This window comes from Rhinichthys klamathensis, unplaced genomic scaffold, assembly GCF_029890125.1.
Source record: "Rhinichthys klamathensis goyatoka isolate OS25496 unplaced genomic scaffold, OSU_Roscu_1.1 h1tg000051l_1, whole genome shotgun sequence".
Classification (NCBI taxonomy): Eukaryota; Metazoa; Chordata; class Actinopteri; order Cypriniformes; family Leuciscidae; genus Rhinichthys; species Rhinichthys klamathensis.
Genome location: NW_026606597.1, coordinates 2,219,836 through 2,247,628, shown reverse-complemented (window position 1 = coordinate 2,247,628; position 27,793 = coordinate 2,219,836). Strand labels below are relative to the sequence as shown.

Sequence of the window (27,793 nt, the reverse complement as noted above, 5' to 3'; positions counted from 1 at the left end):
AGAGTGCACATTGAGTTTTGTAAGGACATTGTTGCATGCAAAAGGTAGCCTTTGTAAATCAGCCTGTAGATCATCAAGAAATGGAAAAAAGCAATACTCAGACTAAACTCACCACAGCTGTACATATGAGGAGGAATCTGTGTGATGAGGGATGCTGTATATTTGCTAAACTCTCAAATGGAAATAATGATCATATACCTACTTGTTTGTGTTTGTTTCATAATCAAGGAAATTTGGTAGGGTTGGCATACTGAATGTAGTCTTATAGCTTGTGATTGTTTTTGAAATCTGTCACATGGGTGTTTGGGCTCTCTTACACAGCTGGGCAGTGCAATCCAAGGATAATGATTAACAAAATTCTTTATATTTCAAATGAACTGGTCCTGTTTTGGAAAAAGTACACATTTTATCACTGTGACTGAAGTATAGAAAGTAGTAGCATCAAAAAGAGCACCCAAAAATCGTCATTAATTTATCCCAGGCTGCTTTACAAACAAATGACTACATTACTGTACCAATAAAATGAATTTTTTTCTGTAGTTTTACTGGCTGGTGGTGGCATTTAGTTTTTCGCTGAACTCAGGAACATCGTTTGTGAATTCATACGAATGATTAGATTTAATCGGTTTAGTTGTTACTTGTATACTGTATTCACCACATGTATTTATTTTTCTTAGATATATATTTGTATATATCTATAGGGAATGCCCTCGTATCATGTGATGGCATCTGAAGTATAATGGAACTAAAAATTCGCTTCATTCAAAATATACAGGCAGTCTGCCGAAGTGCCTCGTAACGATATTGCCATGACAACCAGAACGTGCCTTTCTTTCCTTCTCATATCATACCCCGCGCGCTCGTTCTATTTTTTTATTTATTTTATAACCGTTTTCTTGTTGATTTGCAATGCACAAGTAAATCCGATGCTTATGCTAGCATACAGCTGGTAGCTTAGTCTGCTACCTTTGGTGTGTTGTCATACACTAATTCATCTGAGACACATTCCCTTCAGAAAATAATGTATTCTGATATCGCTCCTGATATCTTTGTTGGTTTGCCTGATAAATGCTAACGGAATTACTCTATTCGCTCTGCGTTTTTGTTTATAGCACATTTTGTGCGTGCCTATCGAACCTATATAGTGTGTGATTGTGGTTTAAATAGACACTGTAAGCTAAACCTGTCGCACTGCGAAGCCTCAATATTGTTTTGATTCTCGGAACAACAGAAAGGGGGTGTGGGACGCGCGCCGCAGGACGCATGCTCGCTCCAGTCCTCTCTTCATCCGGGTACCTGCAGTTGACTGTGTGGGTACGGAGGCGGGAAATGGCGTCCAGAGGTGCGGGGAGGACAGAGGTGAACCTCGTCTGAAGAGGCACGCAAACAACAGCAAGTGTCAGCAGCCCTGAAATCGACCGTTGTCCTGCGACTCGATCCCGCGGAGCTTCGTCCAGTAAGTTATTACCCCAGTCTAAATTGCATGTGGTGATAGGGTCTCCCCATAACACCCCGTCCGTTCACTCCGGTCGAAAATGTTTCGCTATGGTTCGGCTCGCTCCTGTTTTACCTATATGCACGCACGGACAGGCAGCTGCCGTCTTCGCGAGTCGTTCCCGCGCTTTATCTGTCATTAGAATACAGCCGGTTGTTTTGAGTGGCACTAGACTAGAGGCTTCTTCTAGTAATAGCGGGTCACGAGAAACAGGTTTACTACGGAGAGAATGATTGCATGTGTCCTACATTGAAAATAGACATGCACAGATGTGTCAAGAGCGATTGCTGTATGTAAAAATACAGCTCACAATTTAGGCTCTTGAGTCGTGTAATCATTGTGTAAACAGTTGTTCTTAATGTCTGACTAAACAGGGAAATCGTGAGAAAGTTGCTCGTCTTCCGTAGAGAATCTCTTTAGCGTGTGTTTCCCGCCCACCACGACACTGTTCAGGTTTCCCGTGAATCACTGAACTTCATCATTTCTGAAGTGTCTGTTGAAGTTGATCGGTTATGGCGGGGAAGCACTTAATGTCTTTTCTTTTCCTCCCTTTTAAAGACTGACTGTAGTTAGTTGACTGTTGGGCAGTGGTTCTCAACCATTATCACTGCAAGGGTTCCCCATTGTCATGTCAATATTTGAAGGCCCCTAACAGAGGATGTTTTTTTCTTCTTCTTGTACTTATAATGAAATTACGACAAAGATGCTTGTTTCCAAACCTTTTTAATTGTTATTATGATAAATTAACCTTACGCTGTCAAGGTAATAAAATAATTAGACATGAGTAATCTCAATATTTTATTGTGTTCTTCCTTTTTTAAGGAAAGAAGGCAAAATGTACAAATGCAAAATTGATGCTATCCATGCCGCTTTTAAGTTTGTGTTCTTGAAGTTCAGCTGATTTGTAAATATTTTTTGTTAATTGAAATATTGCTGAAAATAAATACATATTAGATGGGAAAAACCTGCCTTGGCAGCAAACTGAAATAAAATAAGTTTAAGTACTAAAATTACTAAAACTGAAATAAGAATAAATTTCACTCATATAGATAAATATTTGAAAACTAATTAATAAAATGCACATAACAATACTACTCGAATTAAAACTGAAATATGAAAATAAAAACTAGTTGTTGGCAAAATGTTACATACTTTTTACAAATCTGTTTAAGACATGTTGTTTCCCATTAGAGGTTAACTGATCCCTGCTAGTGGGCCCAGGTTCCCCAGTCGAGAAGAGAAGCACTGCTTAGTTGTCCAGCTGTAATGGGACAGGTTACCAACAAAGTGCAATGGTAGCTATTGTGAAGCATTTTGTGGTGTTCTTTGACATGCCATGCGAATGCATTAAATAACAAATTACACTTTCCGGTTTATAGTGTACTTAATCTATGAAGATTGACATTTCTTAGAGAAATAATAGTAATTTTAATATATGTCAGAGTCAAACTGAGCCTTAGCGATCATTTCTTGGAAACATGTCAGTAGCCTTGGATTTGCTGCCAGGTGTCAATGCTTTTTTTGTTGTTGTTTTTTGTTTCAAACCAACTAGACGCGTTGGTACTATACGCCATACGGTAATACGATATCACAATAATGAACATGCAATGCTTTAATGTTAACTACTGAGACCTTATTGTAAAGTGTTACCTATTGTTTTTATAATTCTTTTGCACTTTAATCTGTTTGAAACATTTGCTTACTTTATAATTTTTTTGGTGTATAGCTTTATTAGCTATGTTTCCATCACCCAGTTTTTGTGCGCATTTTGAAGTATCTCATCAGAAACGAGTGATGGAAAGTTGGAAATGCCAAATTTCAGGGGATAAAAACTTAATTTGCAAAAAAAAGTTAATATGAATAATGGGAGATGGAAACAAATAAATTGTGACGTAGCGAACATTAAACTCTCGTGGCTAATCAGCTGTAGCCTGGTCCTACCAGACTCTCGTACACATTTCATTTTCATTTGTACAGAGAGTCTGGCCACTCTCCATTGACAAGCGTTAACTTCCTTGAAGGCGGGTACTCTGTTGAAGTTTAAAACTATTGGATCTGCCATAACCAATCGCTAACGTTTGGTCGTGACGTATGTCTACAACTCAAACTAGCGCACCTCAACGTCATCATTCTCAGCCACTCCCTCTGTTCGCTGATTGGACCGGTAAAAAACCCAAGAATATACAGCAAACCCAGAAGTAGTACTGAAGGAAAATTAAAATTGAGCGGAAGTACGTAGGAGGGCGGAGCCAGGCTAAATCAGCTGTTCATGATGGGAATTCCTGCTCATTTAGGGAACTGGATCATTTGGCTCACCTCTGTAATAAGAAGTAGGCTATTACAGTAATAAGAAGTATTATACACGCACTCCATGTTTTGTTAATGTGTAGCCTACTGTATGTGCGATGTGTTTTTGAGTTATGTCAGTTTAAACGACAAGTGCAAAAAGACTGGAACTCGCACACTGTTTTGTGTGTGCACACACACACAGCCACGCAGACAGCACGTGAAGTTCGTGAACACCAAATTCCCTTCCTTTTCTTATCTATTGGTGCTTGAACAGACATGTGCACAGAAAATTAAGTAAAATGCCCGTCTCAACGAGTTTCCTCGTAAACGCAGTCGGTTATGAGTTGTAAACTGAAAGAAAACGGGTGCTTGTCATTAACGGTATTGGATAGTGGTGGGGGAAAAATCGATTCTGTTCAGTATCGCGATAATTTGCGCACGCAATTATATTGATACATTAGTGCAAAGTAGGGCTGCGCGATTTGGGAAAAATGTCATATAGCGATTTTTGAGGTCAATATTGCGATATGCGATTGCGATATAATAAACAAGGAAAATGCACACACAGATTAGTGATAATGCTGAAATGTGTATTTCTCAACTCAAACTAGCAACAACAACTAAATGATTAATAACACCTATACTGATCAATAAGCCATTGATGTCTGGATAAAAATGTCTGGACATTCCTGTCTAACAGGTAGGACATATATAGAAATTGAATAAAGTTCAACAGTCTGCGCTGCAAACATTATAAATTATAGAATAATCCTTATTAAAGTTACAAAAGTTCTTTAGTCAAGAGCAGTGAGTGTTTTTCTCTGTTCCATTTGTTCTTTGATTAACTTTAACGACAGAGATAAGTAGTGGATACTGTATACTGTCCCTTTAAGAGCAGCCGCTGCTGACAGAGACGCGGATCTCACACGCGCCTCATTCTCTCACGAGTCACAATTCTTTACGGTCATCGTAAGACTGCTCTTATGTTATTTAGATACTCGACAAAAATACATTTTGGCATAATTGTGTGTTATTGTACACCTAGGGCTGCAACAACTAATCGATAAAATCGATAATAATCGATTATGAAAATCGTTGTCAACGAATGTCATTATCGATTAGTTGGTCTGCTTACGTCACGGGGAGCGTTTACTGGTGATTGGTTGAAACAGGCCAATCAGGATGCTCTCTGTCTTACACGCGCTTCATGAGGCACATACGCACACACGCAAGGCCTCTCTCCCTCTGCTGCTCTGCCGCACGCGCGCGCTACACGGTTTGGAGCACAGTCTCTTCTGTCTCGCATGCGCGCTCAAATCCCGGGAGTTTGAACTAATTTGCGGGCATCAGGGAGCCGCATAAGCCGCTATCAATATGCGGGTGACTCCCAGAACTTCCGGGAGACTTGGGATGTCTGTATTTTGTCTCGAGCATCAGGTTGCGCAATCAGTTCGCTCTCAACATAAGTGATGGATTAAAATAGCGCTACCGCAGAAATATTAAATTAAAACGGTCTTTACAAAGCGAAGCACTGAATATAAAGGCAGTTAATAACAGCAGCAGTAAAAGATTGTTTTAGTCACTGTACTCAGTGGTTTTCAGCGAATGCTTGTGCACTAATGCATAATTTTTCCTTAAATCAAGCCTGTTAACTTGCTGCGTACCTCCATTAGGTTCTCTATTTACAGCATTTGTCTATTAAGTTTTAATTCTTTTTCAAACGCGATCTACTGCAGCTCTACGTTCACACGCTTGTTTTCAGTCTTTCTATATTTATTTTATCAATGTATCCTTATAATTCAATTAATTTTAAATAAAAATTAAATGAATTATATATTTTAGATGTTTTTAGTTTATATCTTCACATCTGAACAACATGTCTGTGTAAATTTGTTTTAACAAAAATTGTGTTAAAACAATATGTTGGATATAAATGTTTTTTTTTTTTTTTTTTACATTAATCATGGTTGTCAACTTGCCATCAGCAATTATCATTAAAAACAATGCAAATATTGATATTACTAAAACTCAATGTGTGGCTTTTGCACTTTTTAAAGTACACTTTTACACATAAATATCCTAATTTAGGGTTTTAGGTAACACTTTATTTTACGGTGTCCTTGTTACATATGTTACATGTACTTACTGTAGTAATAACAGTAAATTATGCATAATTACATGCAACTAACCCTCAACCAAATCCTAATCATACCCTATTCCTATAGTAAGTACATGTAGTTACTTAATATTACTCGGTACTTAAATATATAATTACACTGTAACAAGGACACCTTAAAATAAAGTGTAACCGGGTTTTATTTAGTCAATAAACAAAAAAATCTAATTGAATTTTTTAATCGATTAATAGAAAAAATAATCGTCCGATTAATCGATTATCAAAATAATCGTTAGTTGCAGTCCTAATTGTGTGTTATTGTTCGTTCAAGCGCGAAAGAGAAACGTATTCTGGCGTGCTGTCTTGTGCGCACGCACAAAACTGGCACTAGTCTTTCTCTTTGTGTGTGTGTGTGTCAGTCAACGCAATCTTTTTTGTCTTGTCGCGCATGAATGGTTTAAGCATTTGCATGAATAAGAGTGGGATCGTGTGAACACTATCATGTAACTTGTGGTGTTACACATAACACATGTATCACCACAAAAGAGGAGTTGGGTAGTAACACTAAAAATTAACAGATGCTGTGTTAATTGCGTTAACAGACCTAATTTGTTTATTTCATATAAAATCGCATCATTTTGCCTCATATAACCGCATAGGTTTGACATCGCGATTTCAATTGCAATATGATTAATTGTGCAGCACTAGCGCAAAGTATTGCAATATTTAATTATAAAATTATCTGTTTTACTTTAGGGTTTTCTCCATTGGTTTTCTCGGTGTTTACTCTGATAATTTACATTTGCGTATTACATCCACAAGGTGGCGCTTGTTGCGGTGCTTTGTTGGTGTAAGTTCAACTTCAAATGAAAATGGCTTCACCATCACAACCGGTTGTACACGACGCTCCGTCTTCTTTTAAATCAAAAGTGTGGGTAAATTTCGGTTTTCATCAAAAAAGCAAATAGTAAAGACCTTGAAATTAATATAATTATTCTCAGGTTTGTTATTCTATTATGTCTGCTTTGTTACTCGTATTTAAATAATTTTAAGTTATGTGCTGGGAGCTCTCCATTCATGAGAGGTCTCCTATTCAGAGAATAATTACGTCCTGTCCTGTAATAAGGTCCTGTGTCCTGAATGTTCAAGGACAAAGTTTTTGCACTTCAGTTAATGTGTAGAAGATAATGTTCACAGAATTAAATGTGACATTTGAAGTGAGTTGAGCAGTCTTATTTTCCTCATTTTTTGTAATGCCTTTGAATAATATGGGGGACATGAATCGCAATATATCGCAGAATTGAATAGCAATACTTGCTGTATCACAATATGTTAAGAATCGCAATAATATTGAATCGTGGCCCAAATATCGCAATACTATCGAATACCTAAATGCAGTTAATTTACCTGAAAAACATAAAGCACTGCTTATGTCATCTGTGTCTTCGTTCTATTGTATTTATCTATGCTTATAATTCGTTTATTATTTTCTATGCATATGCACTACCCTACAAAATTACCCCAATCATCCTAGGATTATTAATTCTTTACAAATAGAGCTATTCAAATTATCAGGTGAAATTGTTTGCAAATCGCAATATATATGAGATGGTCCTCACTGCAGAACACGGAATCCAGGGGGAGGAGTTGGATCCAGATCCAACTCCTCCCACCTTACATATACATAAACCTACCCATCTCCGCCCCCTGATCCCTAACCCCACCCCTAATCCTACCCATCTCCGCCCCCTGATGCCTAATCCTACCCATCTCCGCCCCCTGATCCCTAATCCTACCCATCTCCACCCCCTGATCCCAAACCCCACCCTAATCCTACCCATCTCCACCCCTTAGATCTGGATCCAACTCCGCCCCCTGGATTTCGTGTACTGTACTGCAATGAGGTGCTACTGATATATATCGCAGAAAAGCAAAATGTCGCAATGTCAGTTTTTTCCAATATCGTGCAGCCCTAGTATACCGTGATAAAAGCTTTAGCAATTATTGCAAAATGAGAACTTTATACCGTCACATGCCAAAAACCAACGTAGTGTGTGTAAGTGATTGTGATGGACGAGCCTAGGTCAGAAGGGGTCACAGGAGTAATTGTTGGCATTTTCATATCAAATGTATTTAAACTATTTCCTGCTATTAATGGTGTTTAATGTCTACTGATTTTAATTAAACTAGGAATTTGGCTTTAAGCAAGATTCATTGACTCTTACTGGGCTGCTGAAGGCTGTTGAATCTCACCGTTTCTGTTCTTGTAGAAGAAAGGCTTTAGCTCCTCAGTGTTGTGAGGTAGCTGTCTTGGCATGATGTCTGTTCGAGGCAGTGTATGAGTCACCATTTTGGTGGTTAAGGAAAAAGCTGAGATGTATTACTAGCTGTACCCTTTTCTTTCTACTTTTCGCCATTCCTCTCCTGTCTCTTCCAATCTTCCATGCTTGCAGTATGTCTCATTGTCATCTCGCTGCTTCTCTGGCTAACTACACACTGTTGCTGTTACAGAAGGAGCTCTGTTTGCCTCTCCTAAAAATCTATTTTCTGTGTTTCTTCATTTTAAATTTAATGTGAGTTCAATTTCTTTATTGCGAGTATTGGGAAGGTACAGTCAGGGCTGGCGTAACACCTGACAGGTCACAAATGCTGGAGCACATAACAGTTGTTACGCAAGCATGCTTTGTGGAGGGGGACACACGACCAAGCACTATAGTTAATTTCAGGATTATTTTTCCCCCCTTGATGTACAGGGTTTCCTTTAAAGAAGAGAGGGACACTTCCTCCACATCAGGAAAATATTAACTTTTTTTCCCCTCTCCTTTTTTCATCTCTCTCTTTTTTTTTTTCCTTTCCTTTTTTTGTCTTGTAAGAAAAACTGCTGCTCTCTGTTGATCTGCAATATCCTCTAGTTCTTTTTCTCTTCTAGTGACTTATCCAGCAACAGAAAAATAAGAGTGAAAAAGATGGTGACGTTTTGCCAAACTAGTAGGCCTTAAAGGTATAGTTCACCCAAAAATGAAAATTCTGTCATCATTTACTCACCCTCATGCCATTCCAAACCTGTATGATAAGAATTATCATTTTTTTGATCGATACAATGAAAGTCAACCGGGTCCAGTATATATATATATATATAAAAAAAAATTTGGGACCCTATTGACTTCCATTGTATGGACAAAAACAGCTGAAACATTGTTCAAAATATCTTCTCTTATGTTCTACAGAAGAAAGTAAGTCTGGTTTGTAATGGCATGAGGGTGAATAAAGGATAACAGAATGTTCATTTTTGGGTGAGCAAAATCGGTTTAATTCAGAGTTTGGCTTAATCTGTAATCTTGTGTTAAGGAATCACACAGATTTGCCTTTTAAATAAAAGTATGTTCATTCCGAATTCTTCTGTATGTAGGAAATAATGTGCTTGTAGTTGAGTGCTTCGCTATGGAGTTGCTTCAACTGAATGATGAACCATGTTGGAATATATAGTGTCTTGAATACATTCAGATGTCTGTGGCTAGCGCTCTTGGCTGAAGTGTTGCACTTTTAAAAACTGAGCAAAGAGCCATAACTCATTCAAAATCAACTAAAAGTGTGATTCATTTACCTGCGTGTGAGAATCAGCGAGCAAAGTTAGACTTCTCAAGGTCGTTGTTAAACGTAGTGATTTCCTCTTGTGTTACTCTTTCTCTGTGTAGTTTTGTTTTCTTGCGGTACCTTCTGTGTGAGCTTCTCTGTGTTGTCTTCTCTCTCTCTCTCTCTCTCTCTCTCTCTCTCTCTCTCTCTCTCTCTCTCTCTCTCTCTCTCTCTCTCTCTCTCTCTCTCTCTCTCTCTCTCTCTCTCTCTCTCTCTCTCTCTCTCTCTCTCTCTCCCCAGTCTTACATGTAACTCTAAACAAAATGAGGCTGAGAATGCGCAAGGCGTCTCAGCAGCCAAACCTCGCCCGCAGGCCCGGCCCGGCCCGGACCAAGCGAAAGCACTCTGAGATGGAGGAGTGCTCAGGTGAAAGCAAGGGTCTTCTCTCCAGCATCAAGAAGTTCATCCATGGAAGTTCCATCAAGGTGAGCCTCTAGCACCCTCTCCCTGTCATTTATTATGGGTTCATTGAGTGTGGCAGTTCCAGACCTCTACAGCTCTTTTCTTGGTTTCGATGATCGTGGCTCAGAATGTACTATAATGGAATGCAAGCAAGACCTGGTATCATATTCCCCCCAGAAATGCGTGGTGGAATGCCTTTGCTTGTCTGAGGAGCTCAGTCCTGTTCTAATTTAAGCTGTGGTTCCACAGCGCTCACATAATGACAGTAGGTAGGGCTGGCTTTAACTGGCATGCATCCTGCGGCAGAAGAACCAGGGGTTCACATATTATGTCCAGTAAAGATATTAGGTTCTCTTCTTTGGGTTCTATATCACACCCCCATTGTCCACAACAACATTCAAAGACCCCATGTCTTTTACAGCAGTTCGTGATTAATTGGATAATTATTTAAAATTGTAAATTTATGATTCGAGAAGTTTCAAAAACTTTGTTCTTCAATACAAATAAAAGTGTTTGAAGGGTGGGGGGAAAATTAAATTTAAATTCATATATATATATATATAGGTGGGGTTTTTTTTTCAGAATTTTAATTTAGAGTTTGATTATTTTAATATAATATTTATAATAGGGTTTTAATAATCTCCAACCTTAAAGGGGACCTATTATGCAAAATTCACTTTTGTAAGGTGTTTGGACATAAATGTGTGTTGGCAGTGTGTGTACACAACCACCCTACAGTGATAAAAATCCACTCACTCCTTTTTTTTTTTAAATCCCCATAAATCATAAGCAGTGTCTCCCAACGACCTGTTTTCAGAATGCGGCTTTAGTGAAGTCACTAAAGCCACAGGCCCCGCCCACGAGTGTTGACAGACATTGCCGTTTTAACTTAGACCCGCCCTGATCGAGTTCACAACATCCGCCATTGCTGCACTAATGAGAATGTCTCCCAACCGTTGAAGGTGTTGTGGCTGGATGTATTCATTCACATAGCTCTCTCTATTTACTCCTGAAATCTGAGCCAGCCGCTGAAGACGAGGTGGGTTCATTTTGTCTTTGAAAAATGCTCCCTCAACTCTACCGAAATTTTAACCGTAATTAAACTAAACTATACCTATTCCAACTCCATACATATTCTCTGACTCTGTGGGCATTATTGTCCGAGTCGAAATGAACACCGTTACTGTGAGTTTCTGTTTTGATATTATCATCTTTCCGTGAGTTGAGATTGTTCACTGAGCGCGAGCTGGTTAGGCTCCGCCCCCTGTGCCGTGAACCAGCAGCTCATTAGCATTTAAAGGAGACACAATAAAACGGTGCGTTTTTCTCAGCCCCAAAAAGTGACGATTTAACCCTCTGGGGTACTTCGGGACAAAAATGTCCCGAAGCGTAAAAAAAAAAAAAAAAAAAAAAAAAAAAATTTTAGCTTCATCGGAATGGTCCGAAACTTGGTGACTTTTTTGGTACTTGGTATATGAACACCCAAAAAGATTGGGGACAGGATTTGAAAAGTCTAAGTGGTCGTAAAAAAAAATAGTCACACTCAGGACCTTCGGGTCAAAAATGACCCCCATAGGAAATGAATGGGAAATCGGCAAAAAATTGAAAATACAGAGGGTTTTTTTGTGCATACAATCTACAAAACAGCCAGGATGCAGAAAAAAAGCACACAACAGTGAAGGGGTGAATCTCTTAAAACAATGGGTGACAAAATGTTTTCCATTTGTTCTCTTTATAATGCAATGTTCAGGTTTGACTGTATTATAAAGTAAAACTGCCACTTCAAATTACCATTTAAACCAACCAAAAGATTTTTTTTTATTAATTAAAAAAAATGACAAAAATAGTCTTTGAGAATCTGTTATTATATATTCAAATCAACAACCTGAAAAAAATTAAACAATATGTGAAAAAATCACTAGAGTGTTTCTACCATAGGTTTCTACAGAGAGCTGTAAATCCACTAGTGGTAAAAATGTGCTATTGCGTGATAAAAATGCTCAGTGTTGCTCAGCAATTTCAAAAATTGCTTTCATGAGGCCTAGACTTGACTCTTAAATGAAATACAGCTTTAAGAACATTTTTTTTTAATAATCTCCAACCTTAAAGGGGACCTATTATGCAAAATTCACTTTTGTAAGGTGTTTGGACATAAATATATATATATATATATACATTTTCTATTATATTCAATGGGAAAAAATGGGTCTTAATTATTGCATAAATATTAATTATAAATCATAAAATTATCTCAAAACACCAAAAAAGAAAAGAAAAAATATTATTGAACAAAAATATATTTCATTGATTTTACTCAAAAAAAAATGTATCTTAATGCCGCCCTCCGGGTCATTTTTGACCCGAAAGTCCTGAGTGTGAGTCTAAAATGAAATACCCCAGACATGCTGAAAAAAATTATCTGTGGGGTATTTTGAGCTAAAACTTCACATACACACTCTGGGGACATCAGAGACTTATTTTACATCATGTGAAAAGGGGCATAATAGGTCCCCTTTAAACATGTAGTGCCTATAGTTTTGATATTTTGTTCCTCTGAAAGTCCTGTTCAAGTGTCCCCCAGCTTCCTCGAACAGACTCACTATAGTGTCCTCCTCACAAAACTAAAGTGTTTAAAATCTAGAAACTCATGCTTGTGTGTTTGGTGGTGTTTAACAGGTGGAGCAGGACAACCCAGCAAAGAGGAATCGTCTGAGCTGCGAGCTGATCACCTCCACCCCACAGAGGAACAATGACCTGCAAAGGAAAAGCATCTACAGGGCCCGTCGAAGAAGCTCCGTCAATGGTGGTGAGTCACTGTACTTGTGTGCTGCAGTTAAATTTACTTTTAATAATTAACATCATAAATAATAAACGTATTGAATTTAATTATTATTTCAAATAGTTAAATACAATTTTTTTAATGGTATTGGTTCCGACTACTGGAATTTTGGTATTGTGACAACCCTATCAAGGTTATCGTCAATACCTGTATATTGTGACACTTCTAAGACAAACATATTTGCATCTGTGTATATTTGTTTGATGTTGGTTGTTCAGTGTAATGCCTTAAACTGTCCATATTATCATAAATGAGTAGGGCTTTTGGAAGTATCAAACCTGTCTGTGTGCTTGACATGGATTATATGTGACAAGAACATGGTTGCGCACACCTGCCAATGGCATCACTTTCTCCTGTGTACTGCAGTAGTCATCATAGTTTATTGCCCAAACAACATATGGAGTTAGGCATTTAAATGGTCTGTTCTGCATTTGTAATTTGGTTATGCTAATGTTTTGTGAATTTGTTTTTCTCTTTGAACTTTGTTCTATAGAAACCACTAACCATGACACGAGTAAGCCTGTCAAGCCTAATGGGAAGTTGGAGGACCCTGAGGAGGTTGTGAACAGTCCACCCCGCACCACCCTGCTTGGAACCATCTTCTCTCCTGTCTTCAACTTCTTCTCACCAGCAAATAAAAATGGTAAGAAACTCTGAACCGAACACTAAAGATGTGATGTGCCAGATATTCTGGACATAATGGACTGAAAATTATTTGAAGGATAATAATAAATAGATTCTCCTTCTGGTGACATTACTGCATTAACATTTATGCTCCAACAACTATTAATTTTAGAATATTGTTCAAGTGTACATGTGTTGTTCGGTGTGTGTGTTTTTTTTTTTTTTCTTTAAAGGGGTCATATAATGCCATTTTTGTACAAGCTAATATGATTCTTTAGGGTCTAAATTAAAAGTTTGTAATATACTTTAATTAAAAATTCTCATTAGTATTGTAAGAAAACACTTATTTACCTGGTCAAAAACAGCTCTGTTTTCAGCACGCCGTTTCAGTGCATATGACTTTAAATGATCATGAGCTTTGCTGACTCCGCCCCTCTGTTCTATGCGTACACCAGAGCTCTGGCGTACACCATTTGTAACTCAATAACCATAACGCGTTGTTCAGTATAAACGTGGGATTATGAATTATATTGAGAACGTCATACATAGAAAACATGCCGTAATGTACCCTGAGTGTAAACCTTAGACGCATTCATTGTGAAGCGTGCAGCTAGCGATTTGCAAAGATTAATATATTAATATAAAGTTTAATAAAACGTTACACTCACTTCCGTTCTTCTGGAGATTCAGCAGGAACACGAATATCTGGTAGCAGCTACCGATCCATTTTTCATGAGCAGCAGCTTAGCAAATCCAGCTTTATACTGATCCTCGTCTATAAAGCAGTCTGGTGAGAAATGATTCGCGCAAACATGAAAGCATTGACGTTGCTCGTGGGGAATATTCCCTTCGAAAACAAACACAGCCACTGCGTCTTCAGCGGTTTGGATTTAGGAACATTAAAATGACTGCTGTGTTCGTTATTACACCCAAGAACAGAACACCACAATCGCTTAGACGCCATTCTGCTCATAGACAGTGCTCCAGCATATCAACAATGACCGCGCCGGTCCGCGCAGACTATGATTGACAGCTCGCTCATGGAGCTGATCTCACCCGCGAGGGCGGGTCTGTGTTGAGACGCTCCTGTCAATCAACAATCGTGGGAGGGGCTTCCGAGCGTGTGACGTCACACGGTCGAACGGCTCGATTTGAGGCAGGGGAAAACATATAAGGAGATTAAAACAAAACCACTGGATGGATTTTTATCATTATATGATGGTTGTGTACAGACACTGCCAACACACATTTCAGTACAATCAACTTGTAAAAGTGCATGCACCATTATATGACCCCTTTAAATGAACTTGACTGATAAAACATTTCTTCATTTATCATTCTTGGTAATGATGGCAGTTTTCCTAAAGAAGAGGAGTATGTGTTCTCATATAAACTACCGTTCAATGTTTGGGGTCGGTAATGTTTTTGAAAGAAGTTTCTTACGCTCTCCAAGACTGCGTTTATTTAATCAAAAATACAGTAAAAAGTCATTTTGAGAAATATTATAGCTTTTTATCAATGTTGAATATATATATATATATATATATATATACTACCGTTCAAAGGTTTGGGGTCAGTGAGAATTTTATTTTTATTTTTTGTAGGAAAGAAATCAATACTTTTATTTATCAAGGAATAATTAATTTGATCGAAAGTGACAGTAAAGACATTTATAATGTTACAAAAGTCTTTTGAATTTCCTATTCATCAAAGAATCCTAAAAAAAAAAAAAAAAAAAAAAAATGTACAACTGACAGACCAACAACTGTTTCAACATTGATAATAATAATAAATGTTTCTTGAGCATCAAATCCTCATATTATACTGATTTGTGAAGGATCATTTGACACTGAAGACACTGACACTGGTGATGCTGAAAATTCAGCTTTGATCACAGGAATAAATTACACTTTACTATATATTCACACAGAAAACAGCTGATTTACACTGGAATAATATTTAATACTATAACTGATTTTTGTTGTATTTTTAATCAAATAAGCGCAGCCATGGTTAGCAGAAGAGAATTCTTTTAAAAGTATTTAAAATCGTACCAGACCCCAAACTTTTGAACGGTAGTGTATATAGGGATGTCCCGATCCGATCACGCGATCGGAAATCGGGCCCGATCACGTGGTTTCAGACTCGATCGGAATCGGAGGTTACCTCCCGATCAGGACTCGGATATATGTAAATTAGGGGTGTAACGGTACATGTATTCGTAATTATTTAACCGTTTCGGTACGAGGCTTCCGGTTCGGTACGCATACAAACCGAACGATTCCTAGGACCATTTTTCCTGCAGACAAAATCCGCGCTGGCGCGATCACCACAACGTTGCGCAACATCAAATGGCAAACGTAATGAAAGCGGAACGAAACTGCGCTACTCATTATATTGTGCTTCACGGACCATTATCAGTTCGGACCAGCAACATCTGTGCAGCGTGAGATCAAGCGACACCGTGCTAAGAGATCCAGTGAAGAAAACATTTGAATTCGCCACTGAAGTAATAACATCGCTGCGAGATCTAGTGAGAAGCATTCACATTTCTCCGTTATTAACCGTAGATCTCTATTAGATCAAACAGCGCTGACGTGGGAACCAGGAGAAACATTGTGCCGTGAATGAACATGGATTTAATGTTGCACTTCAAAACTCATATATATATTTAAATGTTATTTTTAATGTGATTACCAAAACATTATTTGTTCATCCTTCAAAGATTACCCCCATTTATAAACCTGAAAGTTTCAAGATGTTGGAAAACTCAAACTTATTTAAAAATAGTTTTTCTTTTAATAAATAGGAAATTTCTCTGGCATTTCTTTCTTTTTGCTGTATCGTATCGAACCGAACCGCAAATTTTGTGAACTGTTACACCCCTAATGTATATATATATTCTCATTATTTTTTTATACACTTTTAAAACATTTTTATTTTTTGTTTACATGCCTGCCGGGTATTTTAAGTTGAGGTGCTATTTGTTTTTATATTAGACTTTTTCTATGTTTACTGTTGCACTAAAGTCAAAAAGTGAAGATTTTATGTTATTTATTACTTGATTGTTCAAGCTACCTCACAGAAGTGCTCTGTTTGTTAACAGAATTGTTGAATGTTAAAATAAGGTGAATTAAATAAAAAAATAAGGAACATCCTGGATCTGTTTTTTCTCTCTTCTTTATTATTTTTTTTCTTTATTATTTTTTTTATGTATTATATAAGTATCGGATCGGGACTCGGTATCGGTAGATAGTCAAAATCAAATGACTCGGACTCAAGGGCAAAAAAACCTGATATGTAAATATATTTGGATTCTGGAACTGGATTCTTTGATTAAATAGAAAGTTAACCTGCTGCATTTATTTGAAATAGAAATATTTTTTTATAAATGTCTTTACTGTCACATTTGATCAAATGTAGGTGTCTTTTTATGTAAATAGGAGGATTAATTTCTGTAATAAAAAATCTTACTGACCCCAAACGTTTAAATGGTAGTGTAGCCAGATTTGCAGAATCTGTGGAGTTGCTACTTTGTCTTTCTATGATCACAAAAACCCATATCTATTTACATTTTCCAAAAGAGAGAAAGTTTAGCCTAAAATGTCAATACTGAACAAAAAAAAAAACATGGTGAAACCTTTGGGTCCTGATGCAAATTGGTTCCCCATCAGGAGGACAACTTGTGTGAAATTAAGGGTGCTTTCACACTAGCACTTTTGGTGCGCACCTGGGTTTGATTGGTGTCAGAGTTCTGTTTGTCTGGATGATGTGAATGCTGTTTTCCAAACTCGAGTGTGCACCCACGAACCGTACCCAAGTCCGCTTAAAAAGGGCGGCCTGGGGTAAGGTTCATGTGAACTCCGGTGCAGTTTGCTGCTGATACGAATGCAATCATACTAAATTGCAGTAGTGAATGTTTGGTTTGTTTCCACAATTGGGAATATCAAAAGCTTATTTTGGATTCCAGATAATGTTTATTTTGATGATTACGATTTAAAAAAAAAACACTGTTGCAACTTTATGCAGATTAATAATGTATCGCCTAACCCAGCATGTTTTTTCACCCTTCCTTCTCCTTATCTACATCCTGTCTTGTCATGTCAGCCTCGGATTCCCCAGGCCAGGCGGTGGAGGCGGAAGAGATTGTGAAGCAACTAGAAATGGAGCAAGTAGAAGAGATGCCCACCAGTACTGCCACATCTAGAGAGTCCCTAAGTGTCCCTCTCTATACCAGTGCCATGCCATCTGCCTTTAGACCTCCATCCTCCACTCACACACCTGCAGAGGAGAGTGAAAACACCCCCCACTCTGACCTGCCGCCTCTTACAGGTGTGAAATACATGACATTGCTTGACTTCTCTATGGGGGAATACTACTTTCACCCTAGAACACATTATACACTACCGGTCCCATAAGGTTTTTTATTTTATAAGAAAGGGATACTTTTATTTAGCAGCGATGACACATTATAATGCAAAAAAAAAGATTTCTATTTTAAATAAATGCTGTTCATTTGAACTTTCTATTTATCAAAGAATCCTGAAAAAAAATCTTCACCATTTCACAAAAATATGAAGCGGCAACATTTTCAACATACAAGACGTAATAAGAAATGTTTCTTGAGCATCAAATCAGCATATTAGAATGATTTTTGATCATATGATGCTGAAGATGAGTAATGATGCTGAAAATTCAGCTAATGTTTTAAAATATATTAAAATAGAAAACGTGTTTAACATTTTAAAGTGTAATAATATTTAACATTATTACTTTCTTGCTGTAATAACAATTCAAAAATCTTACCGTCCCCAAACTCGTGTATATTTACACAGGCAAGAATATATTAACATTGTATTTTCTTTGTCCTGTTTTATCTCAGCTCCTGGCTCTCCTGCAACAGTGGGGTATGTGGACACCTCTATTACTGTCCCAGCTGAAGGATCATATGAGGAGGAGTGGGAGGTGTTTGACCCGTGAGTTCAACTTAACTGAATGTCTGTGCTTTGTGCTCAGAGCTTCACAATAAGGATTTTCTTTTCTGCTGCCTCGGGCGAGCCAGTAGTTCAGATTTTTGCTTCCCCTGTTTGTTAGTAATGATTATTCTAGGGGTGTCCCCGACTAAGGATTTTCATAGTCGAATCAGATTCGTCAAGTCCTGCCTATAGTCGACTAATAGTCGAATCATGTGTGTGGTGTTGGGGAGGGGGCGGGGCTTTAACATTTTAAAGCCGCGATGTACAGAACATCACACAAAGATATGGAAGAAAATGTATAAAAACATTTTGGATCAATAAAACTAAGAAATAACATAAATAACTGCAGAAAGGCCACACTGCAGATAGGATTTGCATTTCACATGCAAATCAAATTAAATCGGCTGAATTGCCTGTCGAGCATGCTCTAAGTAGGCCCACAGCGCAACATCGATGCACTGAAAAATAATCAACAATTAAGAACACAATATAGGCCTACATTTATAATAAATAAAAATACAAAACGAAATAAGTCTGAATCAAGTCACAAGAAGCAGAACAAATGCGTGCAAAATGCCTAAAGTGCAGGGGAACAAATATTCAAAACACAAGTCACAAATAGTTAAATTAGATCACCCTGAGTGATCAATTAATAAAATAAAAATAAAGAAATTATTAAAATAACGAAAGTATGGCCAGGATTGTCAACTTTGTCTTTTTAACTGCAGAAACAACAATAAACGCTAAACTGGAGCGGCACTCTTTTTAGCTAAACGTGTTCACAGTATCCAAAAATCTAATTAGAACCGGCTGAAATGTTTTGAAATCACTTGTACCCATTCCTGATCGAAAAAACAAAATCCAGTCTTTCACTCGGCCTGTGTCCGTTTGAGTCTTTTCAAATTGTGTGCGCGGATAAAATACATTCTAAAACGCTTAACATGAAAAACGCTTAACGGCTTTGTCCTAAAACTGTTATATTAAAAGATCAAATTCTGTACACACCTTATTAATAAAGCATACTATAAAGCCTACAGAAAAGCGATGAGCCCAGAATATGAACGCAACGCGTTTTATTATAGGATACGTTAAGCATTTTTCTCCCATAGAAAACCGTTAAAGAAAAAGCTTTACGTGACTTTCTATAGGAGAAACGCGTTGCGTTCATATTCTGGGTTCATCTGCTTATCTGCACATGGAATGGTTTCTTAAGGTGTGAAGCCTACTCTGTACATACATTAAGCACGTAAAAGTGCCATTTTAAGCGTTTTAAAAGCTTTTTTCGTGTTAAGCGTTTTAGAATGTCCCGAGGAAAACCAACCTGTTAACTGTTAACTCCTGATGCTAAATCCAGCCTTGGAGAATATCCTTTCTGATGGTGTGCATCTTTAGATTTTCTTATCCCAGACATTTTTAAAGATTTAAATCCCTGCCGACAAGACGCTCCTCTGGCGGTCACGGATCGAAAGTGAAACTAAATCTGTCACGGGGTGTTTGGATTTAGTCACGCTGCACGCACGTTAAAAAATATTTATTAAAAGCTTCTTTCTTTGCACATTTTTATTGACAGCATTATCATAATAGGCTGTATATTAACGTATTGACAGAAAACCAGTAGTTCTATGTGAAATCAGACATTGAGCACACTCATATAGCCAAAATGACATAATCCTCGTTTAATAACACATCTGCGAAGATTCGACCGTGAGATTGGTAGTCGAATCAGGCTCCTCCTATCGAAGCATCGAATCTTCGACTATTCGGGGTCACCCCTAGATTATTCCATTCTATAATGTTACATTGAACAATATTTAATTTATAACAACAACAAAAAAATCAGCGACAAATGTTTAAATTCACAGGAAGTAAAACGGCAAGTACAAGATAAACAAATGTGAGATGTGGCCCCAGAAGATCCTTATTGTTGAGCCCTCATACAAGTGCAGGGGCGGACTGGCCATCTGTGTGATCTGGAGAATCACAGAACGGCCGGCGGGCCAGCCCACCACCCGCCACACACGCAGTCACAGACATCCCAAGTCTCCCGGAAGTTCCGCGAGTCTCCCGCATATTGATAGATGCTCCCTGATGCCCGCAAATTAGTTAAAATCTCCCGGAATCTAGAGCGTGCATGCGTAGCGCGTGCATGGCAGAGAGAGGGAGCGAGCTAGCGACCTAGTGTGCGCGTGTGTGCTAGTGTGCGCGTGTGCCTCACGAAGCGCATGTAAGGACCCAACCAATCAATTGTCAGTGCAGGAGGGCTTTTATCTCTACTACTCCCGAACCGAATTAATCAGAAATTACTTTGCAAGTTACTTGCTAGGGATGATGTTAGGAAGTGATATTCAGCTTGCTACATTTTTAATGATTACAGTAGTTAAAACAGCTAAACTTCAACATTTTAGCTGTAAAATGCCTGTATGCAGGAGCTAATATTAAGAAATATGTTGTGCTTTTACTTTTAAAAATGTTGGTAACGTTACAGTTAATGCTTACAAACTTTGAAGATTTTGAATACAGAATTACATTTGTAATGGTGTATTTTCATTTAGATGTGGTATTATTATTTGTGCAGTAGATTAATTACTGCATAAATTAATTAAGATTATTAAGTAATAAATTCATTTTAAGACAGCATGGAATTGTATAATAGACTCTCAGAAAATAAAGTACATAATTGTACCTTTAGGGGTACAATGCCTTGTCACTGGGGCTGTACCCTCAAGGGTACAATATTGTACCCTTGGCATAGGGTACATATTTGTACCCTTGTGATTTGTACCTTAAGAGACCAGTCTTGTACCTGTGGTGACAATTTTGTACCTTTATTTAACAGTACAAAAATGGACCCTTCAAAAATGGTACAAAATTGGCTTTGACAGGGTACAATCGTTGACTATAATGATATATATATATATATATATATATATATATATATATATATTACACACATGCTGAATTAAAATCAGAATTTATTAGACCCTTTTAATTTTCACATTTTCCAACATTTCATTTTAAACTCAATGTTTAACTGTGACATATAAATGATCATCATCTGAGTAAGAGTCATTTGCCTGAAAGTCCATTTCATCTCCTTTCATCTCGACGTCGGTTACTTCTATGCCTGCTTCTGATATTTTCTGAAGGACCTCCTCGGTTAAAAGCCCTGTAAGAACCATGAGTAACCGTGCTATGACTTCTTCTCCACCGATGGCCAAAAAAAAGAAAGACCGCAAACTGGACAATCTTTTAAATTGAGATTCAAGCAGCCAATCAGGGCTGGCTCTACATGCAGTCTCAGAAAATAAAGTACATAATTGTACCTTTAGGGGTACAATGGCTTGTCACTGGGGCTGTACCCTCAAGGGTACAATATTGTACCTTAACCTTTAAAAGAAACGGTACATATATGTACCTTTTAATGCTTTTTGACCCTCAAAAAGGTACATGTATGCACCTTGAGGTCCAACAGCAAAAACTCCAGTGTTAATTGAACTCTCCTGGGAGTTTATATGACTCCAGACTCAAGAATGTTAAAGTTAATGAGATAATTACGTGATTCATTGAGTGATGATTGACCATTATTGAAGACACCTGATGTTAACAAGCAGAATCACTGAAGGAGAAAACATAATTTTTTAAGACACCGTTATGGTGATCAGTGTTTGCTTTAGTTGGGCTCTTGACCCTTAAACCATTAATTTTAGATTTTGTTTGGCTGTTGTATCTGAGCTATAACTGCCAGATGAACAAAGCGAAAAGGTGATCAGGTGGTGTTGGTTATGTTTTGACATAATCATAATTTGCCTGAATCACTGAACTCATTCTTTTTCTCAATCTCAGTCTTAATTGTATATTGTTGATTACAGCAGCCTGTGATTCTACAGCAAATGATTTCCAGCAATTTCCATATAATCCAAAATATTTCTTAAAAGTTGTTCTGATCAAAATACTTTTTTAAAATTATTTTATGTTGACACACTGACATCAATAATCAGCATGTGAATCTCAACAATGGTGACAATAATAAAGCATGTTGCAGTGCATTCTGGGTGACACCAATCAAAACTCATTCATGGCTCCCATCATGCATTGCGGTATGAATAAATTATGATCCAAATTGTTTTACTAATTTCCTTTCCCTAATTGAATATTCTTTTTGTCACCATTGTTGAGATTCATACACTGATTCTTGATATCTGTGTGTGTGCCTAAAAGAAAGATTTGTTTTATCAGATAAACTTTTAAGAAACCCTTTAGATTAGAAAATGATGGATCTTATTCTGTTGAATCACAGGCTGCTGTAATCAAAAATATACATTTAAGTCAGATAGGGCTGCAACGATTAGTCGACGTTGTCGACAACGTCGACAATAAAAATTTGTCGACAAATATCTTTGTTGTCGAGTAGTCGTTTGATCTCACGTGACCTAATGTAAGGGCCTGCAATCCCGCGATTTGAACGCTACGGCGCTGTAGCGCTAGAGTGTAGTGCAGCCCTTACAAATGCTATTGCGGTAGAAGAGAAAACAGCGCGAATTATGACAGTGCAAACGAATCCGAACTAGCAAGGTTTAGGTTTGGGAAAGTTTCACAAAACTTCAAATCAAGAATGCTGTCGTGTGCAATGTTGGGGTGCAAGAGGAAACATCCCGGCAAAAGAGGAGCCGGTGAGAAGTGAGTGTTCTCCAGCTGGAGCTAACTAACCACCAGCGGCAAATCTCTCTTTATTAGAGAATGCAATACTACTAATAATAGTAATAATATTATCAATAGTAATATAATTACAGTAATGTGATGACTTATTTTGTATAGAATAAAGCTTGATCGAGCTTAGGAGTCAGGGCTGTTTTTATTATTGTAACACTATTAGTATATTAGGTATTATTATAGTCTTATCACTTGCCTGTATTTTGTTCAATAATCATGAAGACTTACAAAACGAGATGTTATATCCTTCCTATGATATAGGAAGAATATCACGGCAGTCACTTTATCATACTATAAATTAAAAGGGAATGAGAACGTCTCTGTCAGCTCAATTGTCATGTAAAAAAAGATTGTAATTTTATAATTATAATAATTGTTTGCAGATTAATATTTTACCATTCTTTGTGTCCTGAAGTAAATGTCCCTTTTTCTGTTTCAGTTCTAAGAAAAGCAGTGGGCCTATTAAACAATGCTTAGAGAGCATTTGTGTGTGATTTGAGTTGGACCGAAATCTGAAAACTTAAAGAGAATGACCTGTTTAGTTGGCTCAAAGTTCATTAAAACAACTATTTCAAAAGCTGAAGTGATTTTCTTTTTTATATTATAGTTAGAATATGTATAACTCAATGTTTTAACTAATTGGAAAAGCTGAATAATCGTTCCAAACTTACTGATTAGTCTGCGAAATAATCGGCGATTAGTCGATTAATCGTTCTAATAATCGTTAGATTAATCGATTATCAAAATAATCGTTTGTTGCAGCCCTAAAGTCAGAGATTAGACTTCAAATGAGTTCAGTGATTCAGGTCAAATTATGATTGTCAAAACATAACCAACACCACCTGATCAACTTTTCTCTTTGTTCATCTGGCAGTTGTAACTCAGACACAACAGAGAAACAAAATCTAATGTTATCAGTTTAAGGGTCAAGAGCCCAACTAAAGCAAACACTGATCACCATAGCGGTGTCTTAATTTTATTTTATTTTCTACTTCAGTGATTCTGCTTGTTAACATCAGGTGTCTTCAATAATGGTCAATCATCACTCAATGAATCACTTAATTAGCTCATTAACTTTTGTTAATTTAACAGTCATATTTTAACACTTTAACACTCTTGAGTCTGGAGCCATATAAACTCCCAGGAGAGTTAATTTAACACTGGAGTTTTTGCTGTTTTATAATGATTTAATATCAGTAAATTGACTTACAAAACGTTTATTTCCTCTATTTCAAGGCTAGTCAAATATAGTGATAAGTTAAAATCTACCTTAAATGATTAAGGTATCCTTAAAACCTTAAAACCTTTAAAAAAAAAAAAAAAAAAATTACTTAGCAGAGGCTGTCTTTTGATATTGTACCTTAACCTTTAAAAGAAACAGTATATATATGTACCTTTTAATGCTTGGGGACATATATGTACCTTTTTGACCCTCAAAAAGGTACATATATGTACCTTGGGGGACAGAAATGGACTCCTACTGTACCCCTATTTCTGACAGTGTATGCTGTTAGCTATAATTTGGATGGTGTAGTATCATGAGCCACAATTAAAGTCTTGTGACACTCATTTGTGCAGGCGTTATTGTTGTTGTTGTTGTCGAGTTTCCGCGCGCCGATTGCTTTGGGCCGGGCCTAGTCAAAGTCCAGGGCCGTTTTTTAGTCCCAGTCCGTCCCTGTACAAGTGGAATGTTTATTAATAATATTACAGTTAAATATTGCTTTTGTTTTAAGGTCATTTGGAAACCCTCTCAGAAAAAAAAAAAATTCTCATCAGTGTTTGTCTCGAGGCTTTTTCCATGCAAACATTTATGTTGATATGTTTTTCAGGTATTTTTTCATCAAACATGTACCTCCGCTAACAGAAGAGCAGCTAACTCGCAAACCCGCACTCCCTCTGAAGACTCGCAGCACTCCTGAGTTCTCCCTGGTGCTTGACCTGGTCAGTCTTAAACACCACAGAGGAATAGCTCCTATTACAAGGGATTCATTTTGGCATAGATTTCATTAATTGTTTTCTTTCTACAGGATGAAACCCTTGTCCATTGTAGCTTGAATGAGCTGGATGATGCAGCACTAACCTTTCCTGTCCTCTTCCAAGATGTCATATATCAGGTAGATAAGATATCCAAGCTGTCTTTGTGTTAATACATTGTTTGTCAGTAACATACCACTAGAGGGGCCTCTAGAGCCATTTTTCATGAAACTAACTGGCTGCGAGTCCATTGTCTATTGATCTGAAATTTGTAAAACTTTGTAGGAGGTTTTTTTTTCCCCTTCTTTTTAGGGGGCTAAAACCCTGTGTTCTTAGGGGCTAAATTCTAATTCACAATTTCTGTTAGGTTTATGTGCGATTGAGGCCATTTTTCAGAGAGTTCCTTGAACGCATGTCTCAGATTTATGAGGTAAGCATTCATCCATTTTACTCCACATTACATCTCATCCTTTTTCTCCAAATAAATGATGATATTACATGGAAATGTTTTACCCTCGCTTGAGTTGACATCTGTTCCTCATAATTAACTGAAGTTGTTCCATTGACTTTTTTTATAGATCATTCTCTTCACTGCCTCTAAGAAAGTTTATGCAGACAAGTTGCTGAACATTCTCGATCCGAGGAAACAGCTGGTGCGGTCTGTGGACGACTTTTTGTTTTACCTTTATTGTAATAATTTTGAAGACTCTTCCTCGACAGTGTTAAAAGTAAAACCAAGTTGTCTTTTTGTTTGCCTCTGTTTCTTTTAGAAATTCTGTCAGATTTTGTCATTAGAGTAAATGTAAATTTAGGCAGGGTGTCAGTTTGAGAGTAACCCTGCCTCAGCTTGGTCATTGCTGTGCAGAGTTTCTCTGTAGTGTTAGGTTACAATGAGGAATTGAGGGATTGCGGTAGATGGAGATCTTTGGTCTCTGGCACATGTAAACTCCACACCATCCTCAGGTGTCAACCCTTTGCTTCAAATGCATTATTGATTCTAGTCCTGGAGATTTATTTCATTCTTCTCTCTGTGTGTGTTTCCAACATGTTCTAGGCACCGATTATTTCGTGAGCACTGTGTTTGTGTGCAAGGAAACTACATTAAGGATCTGAATATCCTTGGACGGGATTTGTCCAAGACTATAATTATCGATAACTCGCCACAAGCCTTTGCTTATCAGGTGAGCAGACCAAGGTTGCATAATCATAATTTCCATAAAGTTGCACCATTACTTTCACATGGGGGCAGGTGTGGCCTAATGGTTAGAGAGTCGGACTTGTAACCCGAAGTTCAGAGGTTCGAGTCTCAGTGCCAACAGGAAATGTAGGTGGGAGGAGTGAATGAACAGCACTCTCTTTCACTCTCATTACCCACAACTGAGGTGCCCTTGAGCAAGGCACCTAACCTCCAATTGCTCCCCGGGCATCGCAACAAAAATGGCTGCGGACTGCTCCGGGTGTGTGTTCACTACTGTGTGTGTGTGTGCACTTGTATGGGACGCCACACTTGGCTACATGTCAATTTCACTTCACTTCATGTTCATAACAGTTTGTTATATATATATTGTAACTTGTAACAAGTACAGAGAAAAAAATATTTAAGTTAAATGTGTGAAAATCCTTACTCCTTTAAAAGAATCAAGCTTAAAACAGACTTGAAGGTAAAATTAATTGTTTTTTAGTTTGTAAAATTAGTATGTAATATATTAATAGATCAATCACACTTTTAAATAATATAGATTAATCTCCCTTTGTTAATATACTATGTAAGGCTTTAAAATCTCCTCGTTAAGTTTTTATATTCAGCCTCAACCCCCTCTCCCACCCAGAATGTAATTAGGAGTAGTAATTATGTAGTCATTTAGAAAGTGACAAAGCATTCATTTTCATTGTTACTTTTGTAATAAGTACAGTGTTGAGATGTGTGACTGAGCTCATAGTCAACATTACCCAATAAAGAAATACCCAAAATCCTTATAAATAAAACCAATCAACCCATGTGTTACACCCACAGCTCTCCAATGGGATCCCTATTGAGAGCTGGTTCATGGACAAGAATGACAACGAACTTCTGAAGCTGGTCCCTTTCTTGGAGAAACTGGTGGAATTGGTATGTTGTAATGTGTTCTTCACCTCTTAGTTTTCGTGACTTTCGCTTCAACATTGTTGACATATGTTGACTGCAATAACTGAACTGCTTCATTTGCTTTAAATAAATATCCTTCTAGAAAGTCATAAATAAATAAAGTTTCTTTTTAATTAGAGGTACTCTAAAAGTCACAAATTCCATAAATATTCATTATTTTATTTATGTATTTTTGTTCTAAGGATACCAGCTCTAGATGTGTTTTTATTTGTAATTTTTTAATGTTTTTACATTATCAGAAAGTACTATGATACATTAAAAACAAGAAGAAATAAATATTTTTACACTTCTTTTATTACTTTTTTTTTTTTATGTCTAAATACAAATTGTACTTCCATTGTTATTCGTCCACAGAATGAGGATGTGCGGCCACATGTCCGTGAACGGTTTCGGCTGCATGACCTCCTTCCCCCTGACTGAGGGTACATAGTGGGACAGGACAGTAAAAAAGACAACAAATGCAGATAAACATTTTGCATTACAACATCATTGCCATTACTATTCAAATTAACTTTTTTTTTATCCCCCAAAATTTTCATCGCTAAGATAACATCAAAAAAATGTTGTCTGAACATTTTGACACTTTTTC

The 27,793-nt window shown here is 37.3% G+C and overlaps 1 protein-coding gene across 1 annotated transcript; it reads left to right on the top strand.

The window, feature by feature from the left end:
- The first annotated feature begins 1,272 nt into the window (after nt 1-1,272).
- On the top strand, nt 1,273-27,793 carry ctdspl2b (CTD (carboxy-terminal domain, RNA polymerase II, polypeptide A) small phosphatase like 2b). The gene is made up of 13 exons (XM_056247992.1): nt 1,273-1,456; nt 9,774-9,958; nt 12,612-12,741; nt 13,268-13,417; nt 17,506-17,730; nt 18,281-18,374; nt 24,914-25,025; nt 25,112-25,198; nt 25,426-25,488; nt 25,637-25,716; nt 26,113-26,239; nt 27,073-27,168; nt 27,559-27,793. The coding sequence occupies exons 2-13, from the start codon at nt 9,797-9,799 to the stop codon at nt 27,622-27,624; spliced, it is 1,392 nt and encodes a 463-aa protein (XP_056103967.1). The 5' UTR covers nt 1,273-1,456; nt 9,774-9,796; the 3' UTR covers nt 27,625-27,793.

Bases quoted from the DNA above. Each gene is read 5' to 3' on its own strand.
- ctdspl2b (XM_056247992.1), top strand. From the start codon at position 9,797: ATGAGGCTGAGAATGCGCAAGGCGTCTCAGCAGCCAAACCTCGCCCGC. The intron at 25,717-26,112 runs GTCTGTGGACGA...AACATGTTCTAG, and splicing joins CCGAGGAAACAGCTGGTGCG to GCACCGATTATTTCGTGAGC. The intron at 27,169-27,558 runs GTATGTTGTAAT...ATTCGTCCACAG, and splicing joins TGGAGAAACTGGTGGAATTG to AATGAGGATGTGCGGCCACA.